Below are 23,782 nucleotides of genomic sequence, written 5' to 3'. Positions count from 1 at the left end.
AAACAAATACAGGAAGTGCACACATTATCTCATGTGCTCGGATGTTACAATGGTTGTCTGCCGGTTTTTTCCAGATGTTGGTGGCAAGGTGATACACCTTGTGGAGCGCGCCCCCCCTCCACCCTCTCAGCCTGGTTCTGGGTCAGGAGGCTCCTCAACAGACAGCGGGCCCTCCTCGTCCTCCCAGGGGACATCCCAAGTGCCTCCACATGATCGCAATGCTAACAGCTATGTAATGCTGGGCACCTTCAACCTCCCTGTCAACATCATGGACCCACAGCAGATACAGGTAGGTCTGTTTTTTGAATAGTTTGGACTGTTCAGTGCAATAATATTTATACTTCTTAATCTGAATTTCCATTTTTCTTTTGTACAAACTGAGAAATACAACAACATAACTGCTGGATAAAATAACATGATATATAAACATGTCACCGATTGGATGCTGCCCAGCTTTTATTAAGTTAGAAGGTTTTTTTCCCCCTGTATTAATTCTGTGTGTTATTCTTCTTGTTTAGATGTCAGTCCAGCAGATGGTGGGGGAGAATGCCAGGAATGCCAGAGTCACAACCAGCACAGGGGTGAGTTACCATGTCTGATGACTGTCTACAATCCCACATAACATTGCCCTGTGTTTTGTTAATTGTCATCGTCTGTTTCAGAGCAACGGGTCAGTGAATGTGCACATCGATATGGACCAGCCGGTGCAGAGCGAGCCGAGGCTGAGGCTGGTATTGGCTGAAAACCTGCTGAGAGACGTCAACGACGTCATCCACCGGATGGAGGTGAGAGCTTCGACCCCTCAAATGAGTCCGTCAGCAAAGCTCCAGAGAAATCTCTGTTTCAACAGTATCGATTACACCTGCTATCCCGTGTCCGTTTTCAGGGTCAACCGAGCGACTCCACTTCCCAAACAGAGGCAGCCTCCGCCGCTGCCCCCCCTCCTCCCTCGTCTTCATCCACCACCTCCACTCCATCTCCCTCCTCCCAGCCAATGGACACATCCCCACCTGCAACAACTCCCCCACCTCCGCCCACCACTTCAGCACAGTCTGAGGGACCAACACCCCAACCTGGACCCCAGTAAGACAAACCTCAGTGACTCTGATTGCTACTTATTCCACACAGTTGTGCTTGGATTCACACAAATGATTCTGATTTCTTTTATTTACATTTACTCATTTGGCAGACAAGTTAAGAGCGACTTATGAGTTCCTTTCTAAGTCGGCTATATCAGAAATTTTATTTGATTCTTTTTCTCCTCCAGTCACCCCAGCCCAGCTGAGCTGGCGGAGATGTTGTCTGAGCTACGGAGGGTGGAGGAGAGACTGCAGCCTTTCATCCAAAGAGCTCACACCATCCTGGAATCAGCCACCACTGCTGAATACAACAACAATACAGTAGGATGCAAACAGCCAAACAATGTTAACTGGCAATCCAGGGCTCCAGACATTTTTAACATTTTTTATTAGGAGCACAGTGGCCCCCTAACATAAAATTTTAGGAGTGCAAGCAGAAAATTTAGGGGCGTAAATCGACTTGCAAAGCAAATATTCACATTTCCTTTTCATTCATGATCCTCACACACATTGGTCCGCCACCTGTAATGACAGATGACCAGATTCCTTGAGTCACCACTTCCACATTTCACTAGTGTTAAAAAAACAAACACACGGCAAAATTTACTGGTTCCAACAAGTAGATGAAAAATGTACTTGCACTGTCTCGAATTTTAGGGGCAAAATGTCCCCATGTAGGGGCAGTCTGGAGCCCTGCAATGTTAGGTACACATCTGTCATGTCCTCAAGTATGTCAAAAAAACAACAACGTATTTAACATAATTTACTTTGACAATATCTCTGCACTCCTGCATGTATGACTGCCACATCATTGGTGCTGGCTTGTGAGATTAACATAATCAATGCCATCTAAGGCTCCATGTTTACTATCTCTCAGAAAGTCTAATGCACAAAAATGTAAAACAAAATTTCACATGGATCATAAAATATTCCTGTTTTAATTTCCTTAAAGCAGAAGTAAGTGATATATTTGTGTTAATATAAGTCTTAAATAGTTATATCTTCTGACAGCAATCACTTACATAGAGTGTTTGGACCGAAACACGGGTCTCTCAGTCCCTCTGCTCTGCTCTGAGCCGAAGAGAAAACATTTATCGTATCCTACAGTTTTTATCCAATGAGGAGAGATAACGGCATGCAGGGCTGTGTGTGCAGCCAAGGAACGCCGTGAATGTGGCGACGTAGGGACGAGGACTCTTATGGTGCGTTCAAGGAAACTCGTATTTTTCCGACCGTGAAGTGGTACCAGTTCGATCTGGTACGAGTTCACCGGTCGGAAGTTACGAGTGGCCGTTATAGTGACTTTCACCGGTAAAACAGGTCAGAAAAACACGAGTGGGTTGCCTGAAACGCTACAAAGTCGTAAGTTGTGACTTGAAGCTGTAATTTACGATTTCAAAAGCCTGCCTGGAACGCAGCATTAGCGAAAACGACCGGACCACTTACTTCTGCTTTAAGTATTAGTTGTGTAGATTCTTTTTGTTCATTTTTATACCACATTTAAACTCATTTCAAATCCTTTCAGATTGCCAATGATGCTCTAATTGGACTCATTTATATAAAAGTTTGAGGACAAATAGTAATGCTACTGAAAACTCACCTCTTTGTTTTATAATCATTTTTTCATGGGTAAAATGGGCTCCCTGTTGTCTCTCAAAATGTTACTCAAGTTGATTTCTTTGCTGTCACAGGAGAGAGAGGAGGATCAGCAAACTCTCATCCTGACATGGGAGTGTCTCCGTCTCCTCGGCAACGCCCTTGTGGCCCTCAGTGACCTGCGACTGAACCTCATGAGCCCCGTACCCCGCCACCTACATGTGGTTCGCCCGTTCTCCCACTACGCCACCCCGGTCACTCTGCCTGGAGCTGTACACCACCACATCCCAGTGCAAGTAAGTGAACACAAGCATATTCTAGTAAGAAGTTCAGGGATGCAAACAGCGCGCCGAAAAGCGAAACTCGCTTTTTTCATGACCAATTAGGTGACTCGTGTGAATCGTTCAGATCCGAAGAGTTTTTTTTTTTTTGGGGGGGGGGGGGGGTCTCAGCGTCTCAGCTGGGGTCAGTAAAATGTTTTTCTAACAGGCTGACAGTGACAATCACGTGAAACTGAGGCGAACTCATTCATGGTCTCTGATTATACTGATAACAGCCGACCTCCAATGCGCGACGTGCGCGCTCGTTATCCAAAGCGGCGCGTATCCGCTTGCAGTCGGTGCGACGGCGACGCTGTTTTTTCCCCCCGTGCGTGTCCGTGGAGCTGTGCGCCGCGGACATGCACGGTTCCCTACGTTGCTGTGTCAGGCAGGTGTCTCCCACGGAGCTCTGCCCCGTTTCAGAGGTGAAGGAAGCCCTGAGTGGAGAGACGTCGCCTCCGCGATGTAGAATGTGTTCAATTAAAGTGAAACTAACACATTATATGTCCATTACACACTGAATGAAACATCCCATGTCTTTATTTCTTCAGTGTATTTTAATAGTAATAATTATGACTAACATTCAGTGAATACCTAAAATTCAATATCTCCAAAATTGAAATATTGCAAAGGATCTTTTTTTTTTTTTTTTTTTTTTTAAGCCTATAGAAATGTTGGCCTTCTGAAAACTATGTCCATCTATAATCAATCAATCAATACTTGGTTGGGGTTGAACTAGGCCTACTGGAAATTGACTTTTACATGATATTGTAATGTAATAATTTGTTAATGGTGAGCACCCCCCCCCCCCCCAGACAATTCCTCTCTTTTTTGGTCCTGACCCGTTCGCATCCCTGGAAGTTATTAATTGGAACTCGTTGTATCGTTAGGCTGATCGATGCTGTGTGTTGTCACTCACAGATGAACCTGGGCGCCACAGTGACTGTTGCGTCTAACAGCACTGAGGGACAAGCTCCGCCTACTCAGTCCACCAGCCAGTCGGAGCAGCCAGGTCAGGGACAGACCTCCCCCCCACAGACTTCCCCGTCCAATCAGCAGGCTGGACAGGGACAGGCCGGCCCCCGGGTCATCAGGATCAGCCACCAGGCAGTACCGGTGGTGATGATGCAGATGAACACGGACGGTGTGTTGTCCGCTATCCGCCACTGATTGAATGCTCCACTTGATCAAAGCTGTTGCTGTATCTCACTGCTGGGCAGCAATGCACTGGAATGAAAGAAATGCATTTATTGCACCACTTCATCATCCATGCTCTGCTGCCACAAGGGTTTTCTGACATGTTTGATTTGATTTGTTTGAAGACTTCCCCTGACCATTGCAAGCGCACCTCTGTTGAGAGTAATGGAGTTACAAGTCTCTCGGTGTTCAAGGAAGTTCAGACTGTGTTTTGCCTTGTGTTTGTGTATGTGTACAGGCCCAGGTGCAAACCCTGCAGCAGCTGGTCAGCAAATGCCAGGACAACCAGGTAAAGTCTATTTGATTGTTCATTTGGCATAATGTAGTTTTAATGGAAACCTTTGTACATTTTAAGTTGTTTTAGTCAATTTTCAAACAGAAATTCCCAATATTTATCATTTCTGCTCATCAAATTTTAGAACATGTTGCCTAACATTATAGAAAATTGAATATGCTGGGTTCTGAAACAGAAAAAAAGAATATTTAAAGACATGGAAATCTCTGTGTCTTCCAGTTGATTACATTTTTCACTTTCTAATGTTTATAAGTGAAACAATTAAAGGCCCCATGGCATGAAAAATGTGATTTTGGTTATTTTTTCATGCTTGGGGAGGTCTCTGGGCCACGTATATACTGTCCCATGCATCAAACTGGTCATAAACGGAGAAACACACACCGCCCATTTGTAGGAACATTCTCTTTAAGACGAGCAGATAGCACTTCCTCCTTTCTGTGATGTCACACACAAGGTAACTCCGCCCACCGTGACCAGTTGTTATTTTTCAATTTCTATGAATGCAGCTTAGGTTTCAGTTACTTGCCTGTGATTGGCCCGACCACATGCCACTCTAAAACAGTCAGCCAATCAGAGGAGAGGTTCTCATTCTCTCTTCTGATTGGCCAAATGACCTGTGCCTGTTAGAACTCCAGAAAGAGGCAACAGAAAGGGGCAATATAGACGATATTAAGCAGATCACAGGTACTCAAAACCAATGATACATCTTGTTAGGGATATCAGCAGGTAAATAAACCCAGAGAAAAGTGCACAGCATGGGGCCTTTAATTGAATAAGGAAGAATAAACTAACTAAACCTACCTGCTAACATCAAAATCAAATCATGCTTTTCTGATTTACGGATCTGTTTTGTCCTCAGGTGCCCTCCCTCCTGATTTTATGCGAAACCTCATGCAGCAGATCAGCCAATATGCCGCTGCCGTAGCTACGAGTGCCGCCACTGCTGCCGCCACAGGCCAGCCAGTCCCCCCACAGCCCACCCCTCCCGGCTACAGCTCCACTACCAACTCCTCAGCTACGACCACGGGTCCAAACACACCCACCACCACACCTACTGCTCCCCCACCACCCCCTCATGCCGGCCCCCAGGCCCGGGTTTTGTTCACCCGACCACCGTTCGCACCCAACATGCCCCCCCCCGCCTTTGGCACCAGGGGTACCACCATCAATGTGAGGGCTGCTATGCCCGGCCAGCAGCCAGGACAGGTGGGTGTAATGTTTTCTGATGAGGTCCCTGTTTGCTTTTTCAGGCTTATTGTCAACATGATCAATGTTTTGAGATTAATTAAAATGTCCTGCTCAACAGGCTTTCAACCCTGCAGCTCTCAACCAGATGATCAGTGGACTAGTTGGACAACTTCTGCTGCCAGGACAAATGGGTGAGCTCTTCTTTTAATCTTTTAATACATTTAGTTTTTGAGTGTATTATCAGTGCTTATCATGATCTATCAGTTTGATTTAAAGTTGCCCCATCCTCCATAGCTTAAAGCAGATATCAGTGGCACGGCCGTTTCGGCTAATGCTGTGTTCAAGGCAGGCTTTTGAAACCGTAAGTTACAGCTTCAAGTCACAACTACGACTTGGTAGCGTTCCAGGTAACCCGTAGCTCGTGTTTTTACCGTCCTGTTGTCTGTGAAAGTTCCCTATAACGGCCACTCGTAACTTCCGACCCGTGAACTCGTACCAGATCGAACTGGTATGACTTCACAGGAAGGAAAAACACAAAGTACGAGTTTCCTTGAACGCACCATGAGTTAGCAGCCCCCGCCCTTGTCAGGCATCAATTGGTCCTCGTGCTACGTCACCACATTCACGCGCATCCCTTGGCTGCACACACAGCCCTTCATGCCGTTCTCTCTCCTCATTGGATAACACTTGTATCCCACAAGGAAAATTTTCTCCTCGGGTTACAGCAGAGCAGAGTGACGGAGAGACTCGTGTTTAGGCTGAAATACTTCATGTAAGTGATTGCTGACGGAAAATAGGACTATTTAGGACTTATATTAACAAAAACATTCCACTGATATCTGCTTTAACAAGCGAGAAGAGAGTCCAGTGTTTCTAAAGCAAGTTAGAGAGAGGCGGTGATGGAAACATTATTTCCTGATTATTTGATGGTGACTTAAAAACCACGACCACACAGCTGCACCTCCGTAGCTCAACCCTGGCCTCCGTCAAACAGACACACAGACCTGCAGCTCTCGATGCATCTACAGTACAGATATAGAATAATGACAGAGTTCGAGGCAGCAATCTCACCTGGTTGCTACACGTTTATAGTCACACCCTTACAGTCTCTAGCTGGGGGCTGCAAGGTTTCAGCCCTGACATGTCTTGAACACAGCAAAATAACAGAAAGAACAAAATCCAGGCAGAGGGTGGGATCCACAGATAAACACTACAACCCATTCCTATTGGGTCATAAGTGATGATTGAGAGCGATTACTTTTGTATGAGTTCATACATTGATTTTATCTTAGTTTTGTCTAGCATACCCAATCTCCAAAAAGACTGTCAAATGATTGCTGTCCATCAGTGATATTTCAATCTGTTTTTTTTTCCACAGCTGGTCAAACAACTCCATCCTCCTCATCCTCTTCTTCATCCACATCTACATCTACATCCTCCTCTTCCTCCTTTTCCTCCTCGTCTCAAACCTCTTCCTCTTCCTCCTCCTCTTCCTTTTCTTTTTCCACCTCGGGTCCAACACCTCCATCCACTGCAAGCACTGCGAGCCCACAGAGCCAACCGGAGGCCAACCCCACTGAGGCCCAGCCCCAGGAGATGCCCCCAGACCTCAGCCACCTGCTGGGTTCTCTGCTGGGCGTGACTGGAGCGGCCGGTGCAGCAGGCCCTGGAGGGGCCCCCTCTATCACCGTCACCACATCTGGTGTCCCAGCCTTCATCCAGGGAGTGAGTGAATTCATGCAGCAGGTCAGTGCTTGAATATTCAAACTGAGTGCACTTAATAGACTAGGCTGGGAAATTGCACATGTATTTAGATGTGGGTCTCTGATCAAGAATAATGTTCATACAGATCATGTGGAAGGATTGCAACATATCAAGTTATGGCTTTTGAGAGCCAAGTAGATTTTTCCTGTGCAACTACATCAGAGAGTACATACAGAGTCACTGAAATCTTAAAAATATCTTAGAAATAGCCAGCATTTTTCTTTATCATATAGAATCAGAGAACGTTTTTCTGCTGTATCCCTCTTCTTGTGGCTTTACAAAGGATTTTATTTTTTCCTGAATTTTTACCACTGACAACAGTTTTAGTGGTTAGTCATGACCCCCTGAAAGTTGGTGTTATATTAAATTCTACCCTCAACTTAATCTTCACAATAGGGAACAGATAAGCTAATAGTGAGTGTGTTTCTTGTACCTTTATGTAGTGTCCATTTAAAAAATAACTTCTGTTTCAAGTAAGGTGAAGTATTTTTTTTAACAAATTCTCCTTCTCTTTCTAGGCTCAGCCCATTTTCTCTCCACCCCAGCCTCCCTCTGGTACCACTCCAGCTCCTGGTCCAGGGCCCAACCCAGCTCCTAACCCCTCTGCAGCAGCTGATGCCCTCAACCCAGAGTTATTCACAGGCATCGTCCGTGGCGTTCTGAGCACCATGATGGGCTCTCTGGGCCAAGCCCAGAACGACACTGAGAGCATTGCTCAGTTTATGCAGAGGCTGTCACAGGCAACCAACATCTTCATCAGTCCTGAGGATCCAACCGGTAAGGAACAACACATTATTTAGTGATACTTAATCTAAATATTTAATCTAAATATTGATCATTGAATTTCCTGTAACTTCCTTACGTTTTTCATTTTTTTGAATTATGATTTTCAGGGTTTTTTGGAGAGCTGCTGATGCTGGTGTGCCAGACCTTCACCATGTCCGACCTGGTCATGCTGCTTCATGGGCAACACCAGCCACTGGGGCGCATCCAGCCTCAGCTGTCCCAGTTCTTCACCCAGAACTACCTCAATGGCAGAGAGCCCACTGAACAGAACATTGCTGTCAGTACCACTCACCAGAAATGTTCTTTTGTTAACTTAAGATGGATTACCCGTCCTAAAATATTCAAGCACGTGACAAAAAATGGGTAGTTTTATCTCTCTCTCTTTGTGCTGTCATTGTTTTGTTTTTCCTCATGCCCTCCCTTTACATCCCACAGGAGGCTGCCGACAGTCTGGTCAACGAACTGGAGGAATACATCACAGAGAGCTTTGTAAGTCCTTAACCTCTTAATGCACGCCCCTATTTTTCATGTTTTTTGCCATAACGCCATGCCCAAGTTGTGAGCAGCACAGATCCCACATAGTTTAAGATTCAGAGATGTGCCTGGTATCATTGTAAAGGTAACACTCTCAGGATTACTGTTAAGGTGTTTTTTTGATTCTGTGACTTTACTGACAAAAATGGCAAAGGTTAGAATGATTAAATTGTTTCCCCGCCCATAGGTTTGCCTATAGAATGACATGGGTACAGACATTCAGGGACCTCTCAGCAGGCTATAGACACAATTAGGCCACAGCCACAGGTCTTGGCTTCCTGCAGTCCAAATTTCAAGTCAAAAGACCAAAAGAAACAAAAAAAATACAACCGCTAAACTCCTGGCGCGCAGTAGAGGGCGCACCCCTAAAAGCAGTGGATTATAGAACTATACGCCTATCTGCATTGTGTATTTCTATGCGGCGGAGCGGGTGGCGCGCACGTCGGATACACGGGGGTTTGTTTATCAGCAACCAAACGTGATGGCGTAGTGTCATACACCGTTGAAAACCTCAGACTATTGGCTAAAAGGTTATCTGCTTCATTTCACGGACAATTTCTATTGGCTCAAGCAGCTGTCAATCAAAGTCACGTTGTCAGTCTCATCGTCACGTGTCCTCATTGGCTTTCGAGACATGTCCCGGCCCATCCTCGCCACCGATTGGCTACTGCGTGGTGTCGTTTGAAGCAGGAAGACCTCACGGATGTAAACATTCAGTCACATGTAGTCACAGATCGCCGTGCGACTCGTAAAATGCGGTAACGGGGCCGGTTTTTGTTTTGATCCGCGTGTATTACGTTACGCATTGGACTAAACACATGGACATATTGAGGAAAATACTTCGGTTAGAAGGAAACAGATTTCATATTTCACAAGCATGGGTACTTGGCAAGCTGTACAAACGGTCTTGTGTCATAAGATGGTCGCTGTAGATCAGCTGTGGATAAAGGGAAGACTTGAAAGGTATGTATGCATCATACGTTAGCTTAGCGGCTAGCCGACCTAACTGCTAATCCTGTTAGGGCTGTGAGCAACCAAAAAAATCATGGGTGGTCTTCAATTGATCGGGGCGATCTAAGCTTTCTAACAATGTATAACATGAATATATATGCTTAAGGGCTGCTGTTAAAAATGTTCGGGAGTAATTGATGCTAGCGCCACCTTCTGGAGCCGTACCGTGGGCGGTACAGCGTGCGTTAACTTAATGTCCACAACTTCTCCAAGAAATTACACAACAGTCCATAAGGAAATATTGCTACATCCTTCATTTTTACCACAAGATCTGAGACACCCAGCACAACTAAGACTGCACCTGTTATTGTTGGGGACATACTTTTTTTTATTGTCACCAATAATAATGAACACTGAACAGGGCTGCAATGTTACACAATAACTTAGACCCAACTTTATTGTTCAACAACTACTTCTGTTTGCATTAAGCATAATTTGCACCAACTATACCAGATAAAATATTTCTCCTGGGGCCGATCTGACAACATGATCTATACATGTAACTTGATTTATCCAGGTAATGTACGTCATAGGGATTAAAAATCTGTTGTAGCCAAAATAGGAAGGTTACTTACGGTACACATACAATATAGTCTGTAGGCTAAGACTAGAATAGGTGAAATATGAAGAGTCAAAACATGTGATCAGAGGGATACTGTAAAACTCTTATCAAATGCTGAAAGGAGAACTTGGGTATGAAATAGATTCATATTGTGGATAGATAATTGATTATGCTTTGTATCAATATCTTAACAAAAACATTTTTAGATACTTGTGCCGTGTTTTCCTCGAGTAGTACCTCAAAGAGTTGTTATTGTTGTCTCAACTCCCACAGAGAGAGTCTTCAGTCACCGTGTTGGAGGGTGTTGATGTTACTCGGACCAACATGTCTTTCTTCAGACAGCAGCTGACTCGCATCGCCACACATATTCTGCGTTGCACTGGTAAACTCCTTTTTGTCCTTTTCTAGTTTTTTTCTGTACGTATTGCCTCTGTTGCTTCAGTTTATGTATAGAGTTCATCATTAGAAGTATTCATATTTGCATTATTTATCATACACTGCTTTGAAGTGAATTAACAAATTAACAACCATCCTGTCATTGGACTAAATTATTATGTATTTTTTTCCCCAGATGACTCCTTTGGACCCCAGTTGCTACAGATGTGTAACCAGGCACTGTTTGAGTGTCTTGCCCTCAACCTGCACTGCCTGAGAGGAGACCAGAGAGCTCTTACTGCAGTCATCAACCACCGAATAGTTAGTACACAATGTTTTACTAAATCACTCACAGCTTCTTTCTTCTCAGATTCAGATCTCTGTTTAGCAAGTAACAAACACCCGATGCATGTTAGGCAAAGAACATCAAATCTAATTTCCTTTAGATGTGCTCAAGTCCACTTGCAGCAGGCATTGGTGCCCAATGGATAGAATAATGAGAAAGAAACAAGCTTTAAAATCTATGTATTTAGGTCATGAGTAAATACACTCAGATTTAATGCAGTGGACTGAGTTTATTCAGGCAAGGTTTTCACAATATACTACAAGCTGGACCATTTTAAGTTACATGACCTTGAAGTACATAACTTCAATGAGAGCAGATCCAGAGTTCAGAGGGGGCTTTTAATGGCTCAAGTAAAACCAGCACTAAATCCCGGTGAAAGGTGAGGCAGCATGACACTGGCCTGTGTCAACCATACGCCTTTTTAGGAAGTGTTTATAACAAGGAAGCTAAACACTGATCTGTCACAGAGGCCCTTGTGCAAGGATGAAATATAAGTAATGTCTGTGTTGAAGGCCAGCCGTATCATTGTGGCAAGTTTGGTATTCAGTACAGTCATGAGAGGATCTGCTTTAAAGGCCCACTATTAGGGAAGCTGTTGAGGACGTCCAACACTTGGATGGACGTCTAATGGTGTAACTTCATCACACAGTCAGTCACTGACATACAAGCCAATAGTCATGTTTTAGTTTGGTAAAATCAAAAACAATGTTCAGTGAGGGTATAACGATCAAAACCTGGCTAGCACACTACATCAGGACAATATGGATCTGATTTAATCAGATTTGACCGAGCAACCCAATGATTGCATCAGATTCAAATACTGAGAGTCCCTCTGTTAAAGTAGGAAAATCATAGAAAAGCACATTTACAATAACTTCCTTTATTTAGTTGTACCCAGAAGCCAAGAAATGATGTGAGCGTTCTTAAAGTCATACAGCTCTACAGCTTGTATCAATTGTCCCATTTCTATGTTGCAACTGCTATTGTTGTTGTGAGATTTTATTAGATCCATGTTGAATGACAAAAAGTCCTCCCTAAATACTGCAGGTACAATACGCACTGTTGCTTAGTATTAATAAGTACAACTCTGTGTAATGAAGAGTCACAATGTTTTTCCACCAGATCTGAATTATTATCTGGTAGCACCAAGTCCTACACATTCAGATGTTATTACTATAAATATGACTTATCCTTTTTTACATCAACATCCATATAGTATATTATAACCTGAGAGGTGGATGAAAATGTGGTGAAGTGTCCTATCTCACAATTTTAGTTATTTCCATGCCTCCCCCTTTAACCGAATATGCATCAGAATCGAATGGGTTCTTCCCTGTCCCATTTATCATCCCTCAACTAAGTGCAAACAAACAAAACCAAAAAGAAAGACAGATATAAGTGAAGCACAAACTCCTTGGTAGAGGTAATAAAACACTAGCTCAAGCTTAATGCAACAAAAGACAGAAAACGAGTAAAGAGGCTCCAATAGATCTATATAATCATTAAATGAATCATTATCGGCTGATTTTCATTTAAGATACATGATTGGTGAATCAGAATGAATGTTTCTGGTCAGCAGTCACTTAAAAAAAACTATCAAATTTGGCTAATACTCTGTTGTGTGTTGCTGAGAGGAACACTGTGTACTGTGTGGTGTGGCCTTGCTTTCTATCTTGTGCAATGAACCTTTATGTGCAACAGGCCACCAAAACTAAACAAAAATTATGTGGAACTTTTACAAAATGCACAAGACTAATAAAACATATGTCGTCGGCAATGTATGCCAGACATGATTGGTATAAGCAATGGATTGGCCATCTCACATATGAGATCAGCATTGATCTCTTATGTGATCAATGCTCGTATGTGCTCATATGCTCATATTGGTAAGATTTTGATCACTGCATCCCTCAAAACTAGTATTTGAGAAAAACACGTGTTCAATAGTTAAGGAATATATTGCACAAACATACAGAAGTTTTTATATAAAAGAGAAACGTCATCCTTCAGTTGTAGGTGTAAGGCACAGCAGTCAATCACACTGCTAACAGTCAATCATTAACAACATTAAATTAACATTTTTTAAATTAATTTGGCTGTATAGAAAATAAAAGGATGGAGATGAAGCTCATGCCAATATACAGTATATACAAGAAATGACTTTGAACATATTTACATGCATCATTACATTGCTCTGGCTGTGTCAGTTTGCATCTAAATCCCAATATAATCCTTATTTTATGAAATCTTTGACTCAGTATGACCCAAACCTGACTGGACCGTAATCTGAGGTACCAAAAAACTGATTGTGAGAAGACAAAAAACAAAAAAAAGGACTGGTGATGAAGATATATTCTCCTAAACAAAGTGCTGGTCTCTGTCCTCCTCAGATATCTAAATATTACATCCAGCTCCTAGTTGATGGTTTCACCAACTGTGTGCACTGTGCAGGCTGTGCTGTTGGGGGTCTTTACCACTTAAAGACAACCTGGTTGCCTGGTGTTGCTCCAAACACTGGGCTCCCCAGCTGAATAGTACTACTGGGCACTGCTACTACTGTTGCTGGTTGAGGTTGTGGTAGAGGGTTGAGGAGGAGGTTGTACATACTGCACGGCGGCTCCTCTTGTTCAGTCTTTACAGCCTCTGCTGGTTGGTTCTGGATCTCCTGGTATAAACTTGGGTTCTGTTGCTCTACTGAACTCTGCAGAGCTGAATCAAGGAGGGGCTTCGATTTGCTGTCCTCTGTGGCAAACCACTGACGACTTGGACAAGGCATGTTGAAGAGGCTATTGGTGGTTATTATATTTGAATTAGACATATGTTCCTCCGCATCTGTCTTGACCTGCCCCATCACTGGCATCTGGACTGGACTGACCTGGCAGGAGATGTTGAACTCGTTGGGGTTATTTCCATCATTGTCATCCAGGTCAGAGAGGAGGCTGCACTGCATCTCCTCTTGTTCAGTCTTTACATCCTCTGTTGGTTTGTACTGGCTCACCTCCAATCCGGTCGCTTCCTGTCCAGTGGGATCTTTTTCTGGATTTCTCAGTCTGGTAGTCGCCTGTATTCTGGCGTGTTTGGCTCTAAATGCAACTGGATCTTTTTCCAGATTTTTCAGTCTGGTAGATGCCTGCACTCTGGCGTGTTTGGCTCTTGTTCCTATGGGATCTATTTCCAGGTTTTTTTTGTTGGTAGCTGCCTGCACTCTAGCATGTTTAGCTCTAAATCCAATAGGATCCTTTTCCAGTTGTCTTAATCTGGTAGCCGCTTGCACTCTAGCATGTCTAGCTCTAGTTCCTACAGGATCTTTTTCTATGTTTCTTAGTCTGGAAGCAGCCTGCTCCATTGCATGTTTGTGTCTGAACGTGACGGGATCTTCTGTTAATTGTCTTCGTCTGTAAGAAGCCTGAGCCTCGGTATGTTTTGATTTTTGTTTTACCTTGGCTTGTTTTTGTAGAGTATCCATGTCATAATGAGTTTGGCATGCTTTTGATTTCTTTAAGTGTATGAGCAAATTCTTAAATTGGTTTTGACAGATCTTGCACACGAATTTCTTATTTCCAGTATATTTGTCAAATTGATTTCCTGTGTGTTCCTCCTTTATTTCGTGTTCCTCCTTCAGGGGATGATACAGAGGACTGTCAATTCCCTGTCAACATAACAACATTTTCAAAGTGTTGAGTCATTACTTCCATTTAAGCGTGACACTTTGCATCAAGAAGAGAAAGGTGCCTGACAATGTCATAAACCACAATAACTTGCAAACATTGAGAATGTGTGCCCTTGATGAAACTCATACCTGGAAAATGTCAGTGACTGCTTCTTCTGCAGTTTGCACAGGTAAACGTGGATGTTGATCCCGATGTGCCATTCGTTCATCTAAAAACAGTGGGGAGAAAATGGAAATACTTAGTGCCTGTACAGTTCTAGTATTACTGATGATATCATTGTCATGTTTATTATTAACACAGGAGTCGTCACCTGGAGCTGGAAAGTTAGATGTGGAAGGTTGGCAGATAGGAGGTTGAGGACTGTGATGTACTGATCTGTGGTGTTGTGTAGAAGGTTTGTGTGTGTCCCAGGATGTCCACCCAGTAGTCATCACTAAGGTCAACACCATCCTGACACCACAGGTGCCTGTGATTATACAAAATGACAAAATTTGGTTTGTTTGTAGTTTTACATGGAGCAAGATGGGTCAACCTGCAAGCAAAGAGTCTTCAGGAGCCACTGATGAGGAAGGGAGTAACATTATCCACCACTCGATGAATTGCTTTTTCGACGGCTTCATTGAAAATAAGTGGACATGGCCGGGAGGAGGGTTAGCAAAACAGTGGAAAAGTTACCATACTTGCATAGTTCCACTTAAAAAAAAAAAGAGGCACACTTTTTTTTTTTTACCACAGCAGAACCACATAGATGTACAAACAGAGCCCCTGTTTTATGGGTTAGGCTGAACTCCAAATCCATAAGCACAGATTCCTTCCTTTCAAGTATTATCATCCCTATGGTCATCAGAACAATATATTTTAACATAAATGTCATGTTAAAACCATTCTTATTTCACACAAAAAAATGTTTCTCGCTTTTCATTGTTGTTGTTATTGTTACTATTTTTGGTAAAATTATCATTGCTCTTTCAACATTTCAGTCCATCCTGTTGTGTAGGCTGAGAGAGAGAGGAGTGTTATGAATAAAGTTGGTCATAGTTACTACTAGTAGTGAGACTACAGTAAGATACTCTGCACCGCGGCCGTCAGTAATCCTCAGTAGTGTAGTTCTCCTTTACATGTTTTCTCTTGACGTAATGACGTTTTACATGGAGGTCAAACAAAAACGTTCAGGAGAGGTTTTCCTCTGACTGTTTTGGACCTCAGCCGCCGCCTCTCTACGTTACTTGACGTGGAGAAAATGGCGGAACTAAGTTACAGTGGTAGGGCAGTGCCGCAACCGGACCTGAAACAAGCCTGGGAACAGGCGGGACCCGCTGTCTGGTGTTGTACTGGACCTGTATGTCGTTATGTCTACGCTAATTTTCCACGCGCAAACCCAGTCGTTGGACGCCTTTCAGATACATGATACCAATGATGTGTTCACGGCTGATAATGTGCATCGTTTATGTGCTTCACGTCTCTTAAACGGCGCGACGGAGCCGACGGCACCGTGTCCAAACCTGAGGACTATGAATCCGAGAGCATCGCTGATAAACCGTGGGGACACATTTCTAAACCCAGACTTTACGCATGTGCATACGGACATGTCCACTCCTCCGGAGACGGGGGGCTCCGTACCCCTGTGCTGTCGGTGTGTGTCGGTCAACGGCAGAGCAATCAGCCGAGCTTTCTGCAGGCGCTGCGTCGGGTAATCTGAGTTCCTGGTGGATGTAAACAGCACTTGTCGTTTAACTTACCTGTAGTACAGCAAACTATTCAGCTGTGATAAGTTTGGGATCAGGTCTAGTTAGGACAGAGACCGATATGCGGACCAGTAGGAACCAGGTAGGAACTCATCTGTTGTCGATCCGCTGGGAGCGCTTTCAGATGACGTCATAGAAATTGCGACGGCCAATTGATAGCTTTCAGTGACGTCACTTCCCAGGGAGCAATCCACCCAGAGCGAAAGGCTGCGTTCCGATCCACAGTTTACTTGGACAGAGCCCCCTACTCCCTACTCCCTGCACAGGGAATCTGGCGTAGGAAACTTAATTTAACCGATATTACACCAATCGGAACACCCTGCAACGTCACAGCTGTTTCCGGTCGAGTTTAAAAATAAAGTTTTTAAGTTTCAAAATGTTTCACGCCACTATCACCGTTCAGACAGATCTGAAATGATTGAAGAAACATTACTATTTCTGTGTGCACAAGCAAAGCAGTTTTGTGTTGCAATGCGTGGTATTTATTCAGTTTCGGGGTATCAGGGTGTGTAGAAAGCATCAGTGGCTCAGCTGACAGGAAAGCTAACGGCTGTCGCTAAGCTAACGGCGGAAGCTAAGCTATCGGCGGCAGCTAAGCTAACGGCGGTAGCTAAGCTATCGGCGGCAGCTAAGCTAACGGCGGTAGCTAAACTATCGGCGGTAGCTAAGCTAACAGCAGGACGTCAGCTGTTAAAACCCTCCCGTTGTGGGACACGACATGAAACTACTCTTGTTAGCTCAATCATGTTGTAACTAAGATATTCGCCGGAAAAAATATTTTTTCATGGACCGTTTATTGAGCCACTGAGCTATTAAAGTTAGACAGGTAACCATTAGTCCTGCCAATTTACGTAACGCACGTAAACGGACCGCAATGGCTGATGGGTAATATCGGTTGTCAACATCCGGTGAACTGGGCGAAGTGAGGAACCGTTGTTCACTCCCTCCCTGCACAGTTCACAGTTTACTTCAAACTGCTCCCTGCGGTTTGGAACCACACTGAACATGGAGGAACACCCTGTGTAGTCCACTGCGCAGGGAACTAGAGGGCGATCGGAACGCACCCATAGATATAACAGAGTGGCGACACTCCCATAGGACTCCGTTGTAAAAAATGGCGGGCCGACTTCCGGGTTATGGAGCCCTCAATAGTTCCAAACATTCCTCCCGCGGCGCTGGACCACGTCTGTTTCTATGGCTGCACAGCAAGAAACTACTGAGCTACGTTGACGAAATACCGACCAATTTTAAGTTATAAAGTGGTAATAATCTTTCCCAAGTACAGTAACCATGTTGACTTAACAAAATAAAAATTATTAGACTGATCGGTTCATTGAAAAACATTTATTTATTTACGTAACTGTGGTGATTTCAGTCCGTAGCCCAGAAGCAGCCCTGCTCACTTTTCATTCAAACAAACTAATGCCACTGCCACAGTTGTTAAATTTCATCAATGAGACCAACATTAATCTCTTCAAAATAATTTAACAAGCCAGCGGTAAACCTCTAAAAGCATGCGGATACGTTACTTGGCTCGTTTTCTCCGACGGGAGGACGGACGGTCGGCCCCGCCGGCAGATCAGCTCAGTAGAGCGGCTGCTGCTGTTGTGACAGCCACTGCCCCTGGTCCCCGGTCGGGGCTGTGACGACCGTTACCATGGTCCCCGGTTGGGGCTGTGACAGTCGTTACCATGGTCCCCGGTCTGGGCTCACACAGACTCTGCACTTCTCCCAGAACAAACATCGGTGCAAGTTCCTAACAAACGTTATGAACTGACCACAGACTCCGGATTAAACGGTGACTTTCTTGCATGAACAAAATATTAAAACTGTGACGTGTTGACAGCGCTAAAGCCAGGTTTTGGCAGCTTTACTGCTGTGGCTCGGTTGCCGCAAAATGGCGATATCAATGCTAATTTCTGTTAGCCCGTCTATGAGGTTTTGCATTATACGTTAGCATTAAGCTAGCGGGCTTTATATTTAGTTGTGATACTGGCTGTGTGTGTTTTGAACGTTGTTTCAAACTGTGTGGGTTTGATTGAACATCTTTTATGCTTAAATATATATATTCCCGCTTAATATATTGCTTTACTCCTCTTCTTATGCCATTTTTACTGTAGGGCAGGCTAATCTTCACTTTAGAGTGACAAATAAAACCTTGAAGCAAGAAGATTTTGCCTTTTGTTTGAAAACTGACATTGATGTACATACAGTAATTCAGTAACAGTTGTAAATATACCTTTGTACGGTTTATTTTTTAATATTTACCGTCCAAAAGCAAGCTCAGTGCTGTCTGTCCCATAGCAGAACATGACAGCGGCAGCCTCGTTTGGAACTATTGGGAGCTACATGAACCACGTGACCGCGCTGGCGGCGACATCAAAGGCTGTCGCCACTCTGTTATATCTATCGCTCTGAATCCACCTTATTCCTAGCCCCCATGATGCTTTGCGGGAATTATGGGCGCAGCTTCCAGTGCGAACCGGAAGTAGCGTTTGTTTACATGCTAACAGTACGCGCTAATCCACTTTCTGCGAGCGTTAGAGACATAAAACACCATCTTTTACAAGTCAAACGAGACAATATCATAATACCGCTGCCTACTAATATTGTGAGGTGTGAGGACGACTTAAAAAAGTGTCCAAAGATAAAAAGATAACGTACAGTAGCATATTTAGCTACTTGTTAACTTGGTTGCTTCAGTTGTTGAGGCAACGAGCTATCTGCTAGCTCTGGAAAGTTGCCTCATATAAGTTGGAATATTTTTATTTTAAAACACATTCCTCTTTTATAAAGAAATGCATATGTGTGTGTGTGTGGGGGGGGGGGGGGTCTCTCTCACTCACCTCTTTACTGTCTGCTCAGGGATTGTGTGTGTGGTGGTGGTGGTGGGGGCGGAGTATTTTACTGTAGGTTCTCACCATGGATCTATTATAAGACCACACACAGACACATCCGAGTGTCGTAGTAGTAGTAAAAAAAAAATCCATTATTTAGTTTATTTTAATCATAAAGACCTATACTTTTGATACAGAGGGGTGTGTCAGTGTACACAACGTTTACACGGAATGAAACAGTAAACATAAAATTGCGTGTATCATTTAGGGATATAAAAACCCCTAAATGATACACGCAATTTTTTATACATATTTGTATACATATAGTCTTATAGATTTGGGGTCTAGATATTTATGTACCTATGCAAATCAGCGGGTGACACCAAACAACGTTTGCCCAAGCAAGTCACAGCTTTTATTTCTCTCACACTCACACACACCAGTGTCCTGGAGAGATGCAGCCGCATCTGAGGGGACGATGGCGCGTGTGCGTGTGTGCGCATAGCGTGTGTTGCCCCTTCTCCACTACACAGTTACAGCTCAGCTCTACTCCACTTGTTTAGGTTCTTTTAATCACAATCATAGTTTGTCATATTAAAGCAGGTTCGTCAGCACCGCGGAGCTGATCGCTGTCTCTCTAATCAATGAGCATTTCCCACCGACTCTCTTTTTTCTCTCCTTTCGTCAGCTCCAAACTCACTCTTCTGCACCGCGATTACGAACCGCAGCGTGGTTTCAAACACAGCTGTTATTTAACTCATGTGTCAGAATAACAATAATCTCGAGGGGGGGGGGGCTGTTACATTCATTACAATGCAGTTCTCCTCTGTGACGGGCGGCGCGCCCCCTCACTCCTGTCACAACACACACACACGCCCAGTGGCTGCCTCTCTCCCGGTTCAGCCCCGTCCACTTCTCGGTCTCTCCTGCCCAGATTACGTTGTACGAGCGGACCTGTTGGTCCGAGTGGCCACGGTCCAAGTGGACCTGTTGGTCTGACTCGTCCAACACAGTCCAGTCCTCCACCCGCAGCCCCCAGAAGCTGCAGACGGGTCAACCAAACAGCGCTACTCGGTCTCTTCACTCGAGCTGATTTTTTAATTACGAGCGCTCACCACCATGGATCAATAACCGGTCTATTATCACCACATGAATTACCTCATCTACCGAATTAACTAAGAAAACAGAAAACAATGTGAAAACGTTCAAATAACCCGCTAACAGTAATGAAGACCGCTAGCAACCACTGCTGTTAGCCAATGGCTCACCGCTACTTCCGGTGCTGACCGGAAGTTCCACCCATAACCGTTTCTACAGTAACGACCCCAGGAATAAGGTGGATATTTTTTTCCCAGTGGGACTCCAAATGCCAGATCAATAGGCAGCCTTGGTTGCCTCCCAAACATCAACTCATATGGGCTGAATCCGGTGACTTCATTTTTAGTGCAGTTGTAGGCATGCACTAATGGTCGTACAAAGTCACGCCAATGCACTTTGTCTTGGTCTTGCAAGGTTCCCAGCATGCTCAGAAGTGTGGTGCTGAAGCAGACGAGCCAGAAGTAACTGGAGTGGCAGCAGACGAAGATGTGCAAGATGCTCCTCAGAGACATTCCAGTAGACACAGAGCTCCACCAGACAGACTGCACTACACTCAATTGGGGAATCCCCTTGTATCTATTGTACAGTCACTTTTTCAAGGCTTAAGTACAGCATTCACAGAGACATTACAAAGTATGTATGTCCCTCAGTCAGTTGTGGTTAAGCAGCCAAGTAGGTGTAACGGGACGTACACACCTTTGAGAGGGGAGAGTGTAACCCCCGGTTACTAGACCGTTTAAATAAAAAAATAAAAAAATTACTAGACGTATTAAATAAATAATATTTTTAATTAGGTGACTACTGGATTTATATGTATACTGCTCCAGGATTGGTGTTGTTCTTCTCTTTTTTCCTTTCTCTCTATCGATTATTTTTTCGTTAATCTCGTCTCTGTCTCTGTGTCTCTAGTTGTCCCTCAAGTGCAGAGTGAGAATTCCGGGCTCACACAGGCTTTTTATACAGGGACAGTTGTTATGGTTACTGCCTAAATTAATTAGGGCCGCGGGCAATCGCCCCGGGCACTGGTCCCAACAGCTATGAAATAGCTGCAGGGACCAGTGCCCGGGCTTCGCCCGGGCACTACTGTTATTGTGTGGATTTTTTCTTCTTATTATTAGTGTGAATGCTGGAAGCATTCACACTATTGTTATTCGGTTCGGCCATTTTCTGCCTTTCTTCGTCATGTAACTAGTCCTTCATACTTTGTGCTATTTCAACAATTCAAATATCAAAATGTTCAGCCTTTTCGGGACAGGTGTGCTATGTCTTTTCTCTTTTCAACTATTCATACTTTTTGTAATATTCAACTATTTCTGATTTTTTTTTTCCCCATAGAGAATGCATTGGAACAGTCTTGAAACTCTTCAAATCTTCTTACTTCTTTCAGCCTTTAAAGCGTCCACATACTTTCAGCTAGAGACTTCATTCAAATTCTGAGCTGTAGACAAACTTCTAATGTATTCATCCTGTATTTACAACTTTTTCATAGCTTGTACCGTTTTTGAGATAAATCCTTTAAAAGCACATGAGGATTTCTGACAAATTTCACACTTTTCAATGAGTGTGTATGGGGTTGGGTCAGAGTGAGTGACATCATCGTTAGAGTGAGAGGGATCGAAAAAACATTCAGGATTTTTTCTGGATAAATTGCCAGCACGGCCACAAATTTAACTCTAGACCCATGATTTCCTCACCGGTTTGTAGCCACACTTGTCGTGTCTCATCTGATGTGCTCAAAACAGCAGACAGACTTACAGAATTGTCTCTATGAGCCTAATTGTGCAGCTAGACCCGCTCCAGTGGCTCATCCACTTCAATAGAAAAGTAGGAGCTGATTTTTTTAGAAAAACAGAAATGCCCCCCTTTTCTACCTTGCGACGGCAAGAAAAGTATTTGTCCTACAAACACTTAATGCACATCAGAATGCTCAGGAAGGTTCCTTGCGCAGATAGTCTATACCACATTCTGATAAGAGGTACGGTTCTCTGTTTTTTGGCTGTCATTGGAGAGCTGCGCCGAGCTCAAAAACTGACTGTTCTGCTCCTGCTCCTGTTGGGGGCAGGTGGGGCCATCAAGTCTCACCACTCACACACACACACACACACACACACACACACACACACACACACACTCACACAACATACACTCACACACACACACACACACACACACACACAGTTAACATAACCCACAGGGCCACCCAGTAAAAGGTAAGCAGTTAGTCACCATGGTGCAGGCTGCCACACAGGTGTATTCTGCAATCAGATCATTAGCACATGGAGGGGTTTGTGGGGGGATCAACTCATGGTACTGGGTGGGGGAGGGCGTGGGGCGGGGCCTGTGTGGCTGTGGTGGGGGGGCCATAGCGTGGGGGGTGGATGTGGTTATGATCTATGTGGGGGGTGTTTGTAGTTAGGGGGTTGGTTTAACATGGTAATATTGCTGGGCTGGGCTAATTGGGATCGGGAGAACCAGACGCGATCATTTCACGCAGGCACCAAGTTCACGAGGGACGAAGGCCGCCCGAAGGAAGAAGGAGGGAGAGCGAGAAAGAGCAGAGGGAGGAGAAAGGCCGAGGAGGGGAAGGAGACAAGAAAGAAGAAGAAGGCGGAGAGAAGGGAGGAGCAGAAGGAAGCACGAGGAATCAGACGAGAAGCCGCAGAAGCACGGGAGGATCCTCCAGAAGAAGAGGAGGAGAACAGAAGGCAGCAGGAGGGAGCGCCAGCTTCTCCCCGAAGCGCCGAACGGAGACAGAAGGACGAACGAGGCAGACGAGCAGGAAGAAGAAGTGGAGGAGCCCTGAGCCTTCAGTGCATGCCCTCCCTATGGAAGACAGAGGAAGACGAAGAGCCTCCTCGCCGACCCCTCGAAAGCGGGCGGAAGCAATAAGACCGCAGAGACCCAGGGGAGACGCCCCTCGGCCTTCAGGCGGGCGAGACTCGGCAGCTGCCGCCCCGAGCCTCCGGGGCAGGAAGGAGAAGCACTCCGGCCACGAAGGACCCCTCCCTCCTACCCACTTCCTCCCTTCGGGAGCGACAGGCAGGAGGCGCACTTCGCCGCACGCCTCCTCTGCCTTCTCCGCCTTCGGCGACTCAGGACGCCGCAGCCGACGCCGCCTCCTCCAGCTCCTCTCCTTCCTCCGCTCCTCCTCTCACCTCCCTCCTTCCGCCCTTTCCGCCCTCCTCCTCCTCCTCTTCTTCCTCCTTCCTCCTCTCCTCCTCCTATCCTTCTCCTCTTCCTCCTTCCTCCTCTCCTCCTCCTTCTTCTCCCTCCTCCGCCTTCTTTCTCTCCCTCCTTCCTCCTCCTCTCCTCTTCTCCCTTCCTTCCTCTTCTTCTCCTCCTCTCCCCTCTCTCTCTTCTTCTCCTTTCCTTCCTCCT

The 23,782-nt window shown here is 44.8% G+C and overlaps 2 protein-coding genes across 3 annotated transcripts in view; one reads left to right on the top strand and one right to left on the bottom strand.

Moving 5' to 3' along the window:
• Positions 1-23,782, top strand: part of LOC146971640 (large proline-rich protein BAG6-like) — a 40,438-nt gene that overhangs the window by 1,912 nt on the left and 14,744 nt on the right. Inside the window, exons 4-19 of one of the 2 annotated variants that reach the window (XM_085801063.1) lie at positions 75-289; positions 519-581; positions 663-785; positions 887-1,083; positions 1,268-1,400; positions 2,771-2,971; positions 3,917-4,007; positions 4,431-4,481; positions 5,347-5,693; positions 5,794-5,866; positions 7,054-7,421; positions 7,958-8,216; positions 8,333-8,502; positions 8,661-8,714; positions 10,606-10,714; positions 10,904-11,028. In XM_085801063.1, coding sequence (XP_085657189.1) covers positions 75-289; positions 519-581; positions 663-785; positions 887-1,083; positions 1,268-1,400; positions 2,771-2,971; positions 3,917-4,007; positions 4,431-4,481; positions 5,347-5,693; positions 5,794-5,866; positions 7,054-7,421; positions 7,958-8,216; positions 8,333-8,502; positions 8,661-8,714; positions 10,606-10,714; positions 10,904-11,028 — 2,579 coding nt within the window. Of the gene's footprint in view, positions 1-74; positions 290-518; positions 582-662; positions 786-886; positions 1,084-1,267; positions 1,401-2,770; positions 2,972-3,916; positions 4,140-4,430; positions 4,482-5,346; positions 5,694-5,793; positions 5,867-7,053; positions 7,422-7,957; positions 8,217-8,332; positions 8,503-8,660; positions 8,715-10,605; positions 10,715-10,903; positions 11,029-23,782 lie in introns of both variants that reach the window. The other variant, XM_085801062.1, reaches the window with a different exon arrangement.
• Positions 13,479-16,580, bottom strand: LOC146971641 (uncharacterized). The gene is made up of 4 exons (XM_085801064.1): positions 16,464-16,580; positions 15,035-15,190; positions 14,853-14,932; positions 13,479-14,702 (listed from the first exon to the last, which is right to left on the bottom strand). Exons 2-4 carry the CDS (start codon positions 15,171-15,173, stop codon positions 13,524-13,526), a joined length of 1,398 nt encoding a protein of 465 aa, XP_085657190.1. The 5' UTR covers positions 15,174-15,190; positions 16,464-16,580; the 3' UTR covers positions 13,479-13,523.

This window comes from Trachurus japonicus, chromosome 16 (genome assembly GCF_045865225.1).
Source record: "Trachurus japonicus isolate A0001 chromosome 16, Traja_1.0".
NCBI classification, from domain to species: Eukaryota; Metazoa; Chordata; class Actinopteri; order Carangiformes; family Carangidae; genus Trachurus; species Trachurus japonicus.
This window is presented reverse-complemented; position numbering and strand designations above follow the sequence as displayed.

Excerpts from the sequence above, each read along its gene's own strand:
- LOC146971641 (XM_085801064.1), bottom strand. The coding sequence starts at position 15,173 with ATGGTGTTGACCTTAGTGATGACTACTGGGTGGACATCCTGGGACACA. Across the intron at positions 14,933-15,034 it reads ATCTAACTTTCCAGCTCCAG|ATGAACGAATGGCACATCGG; the intron begins GTGACGACTCCT and ends CACTGTTTTTAG. Across the intron at positions 14,703-14,852 it reads CAGTCACTGACATTTTCCAG|GGAATTGACAGTCCTCTGTA; the intron begins GTATGAGTTTCA and ends TTATGTTGACAG.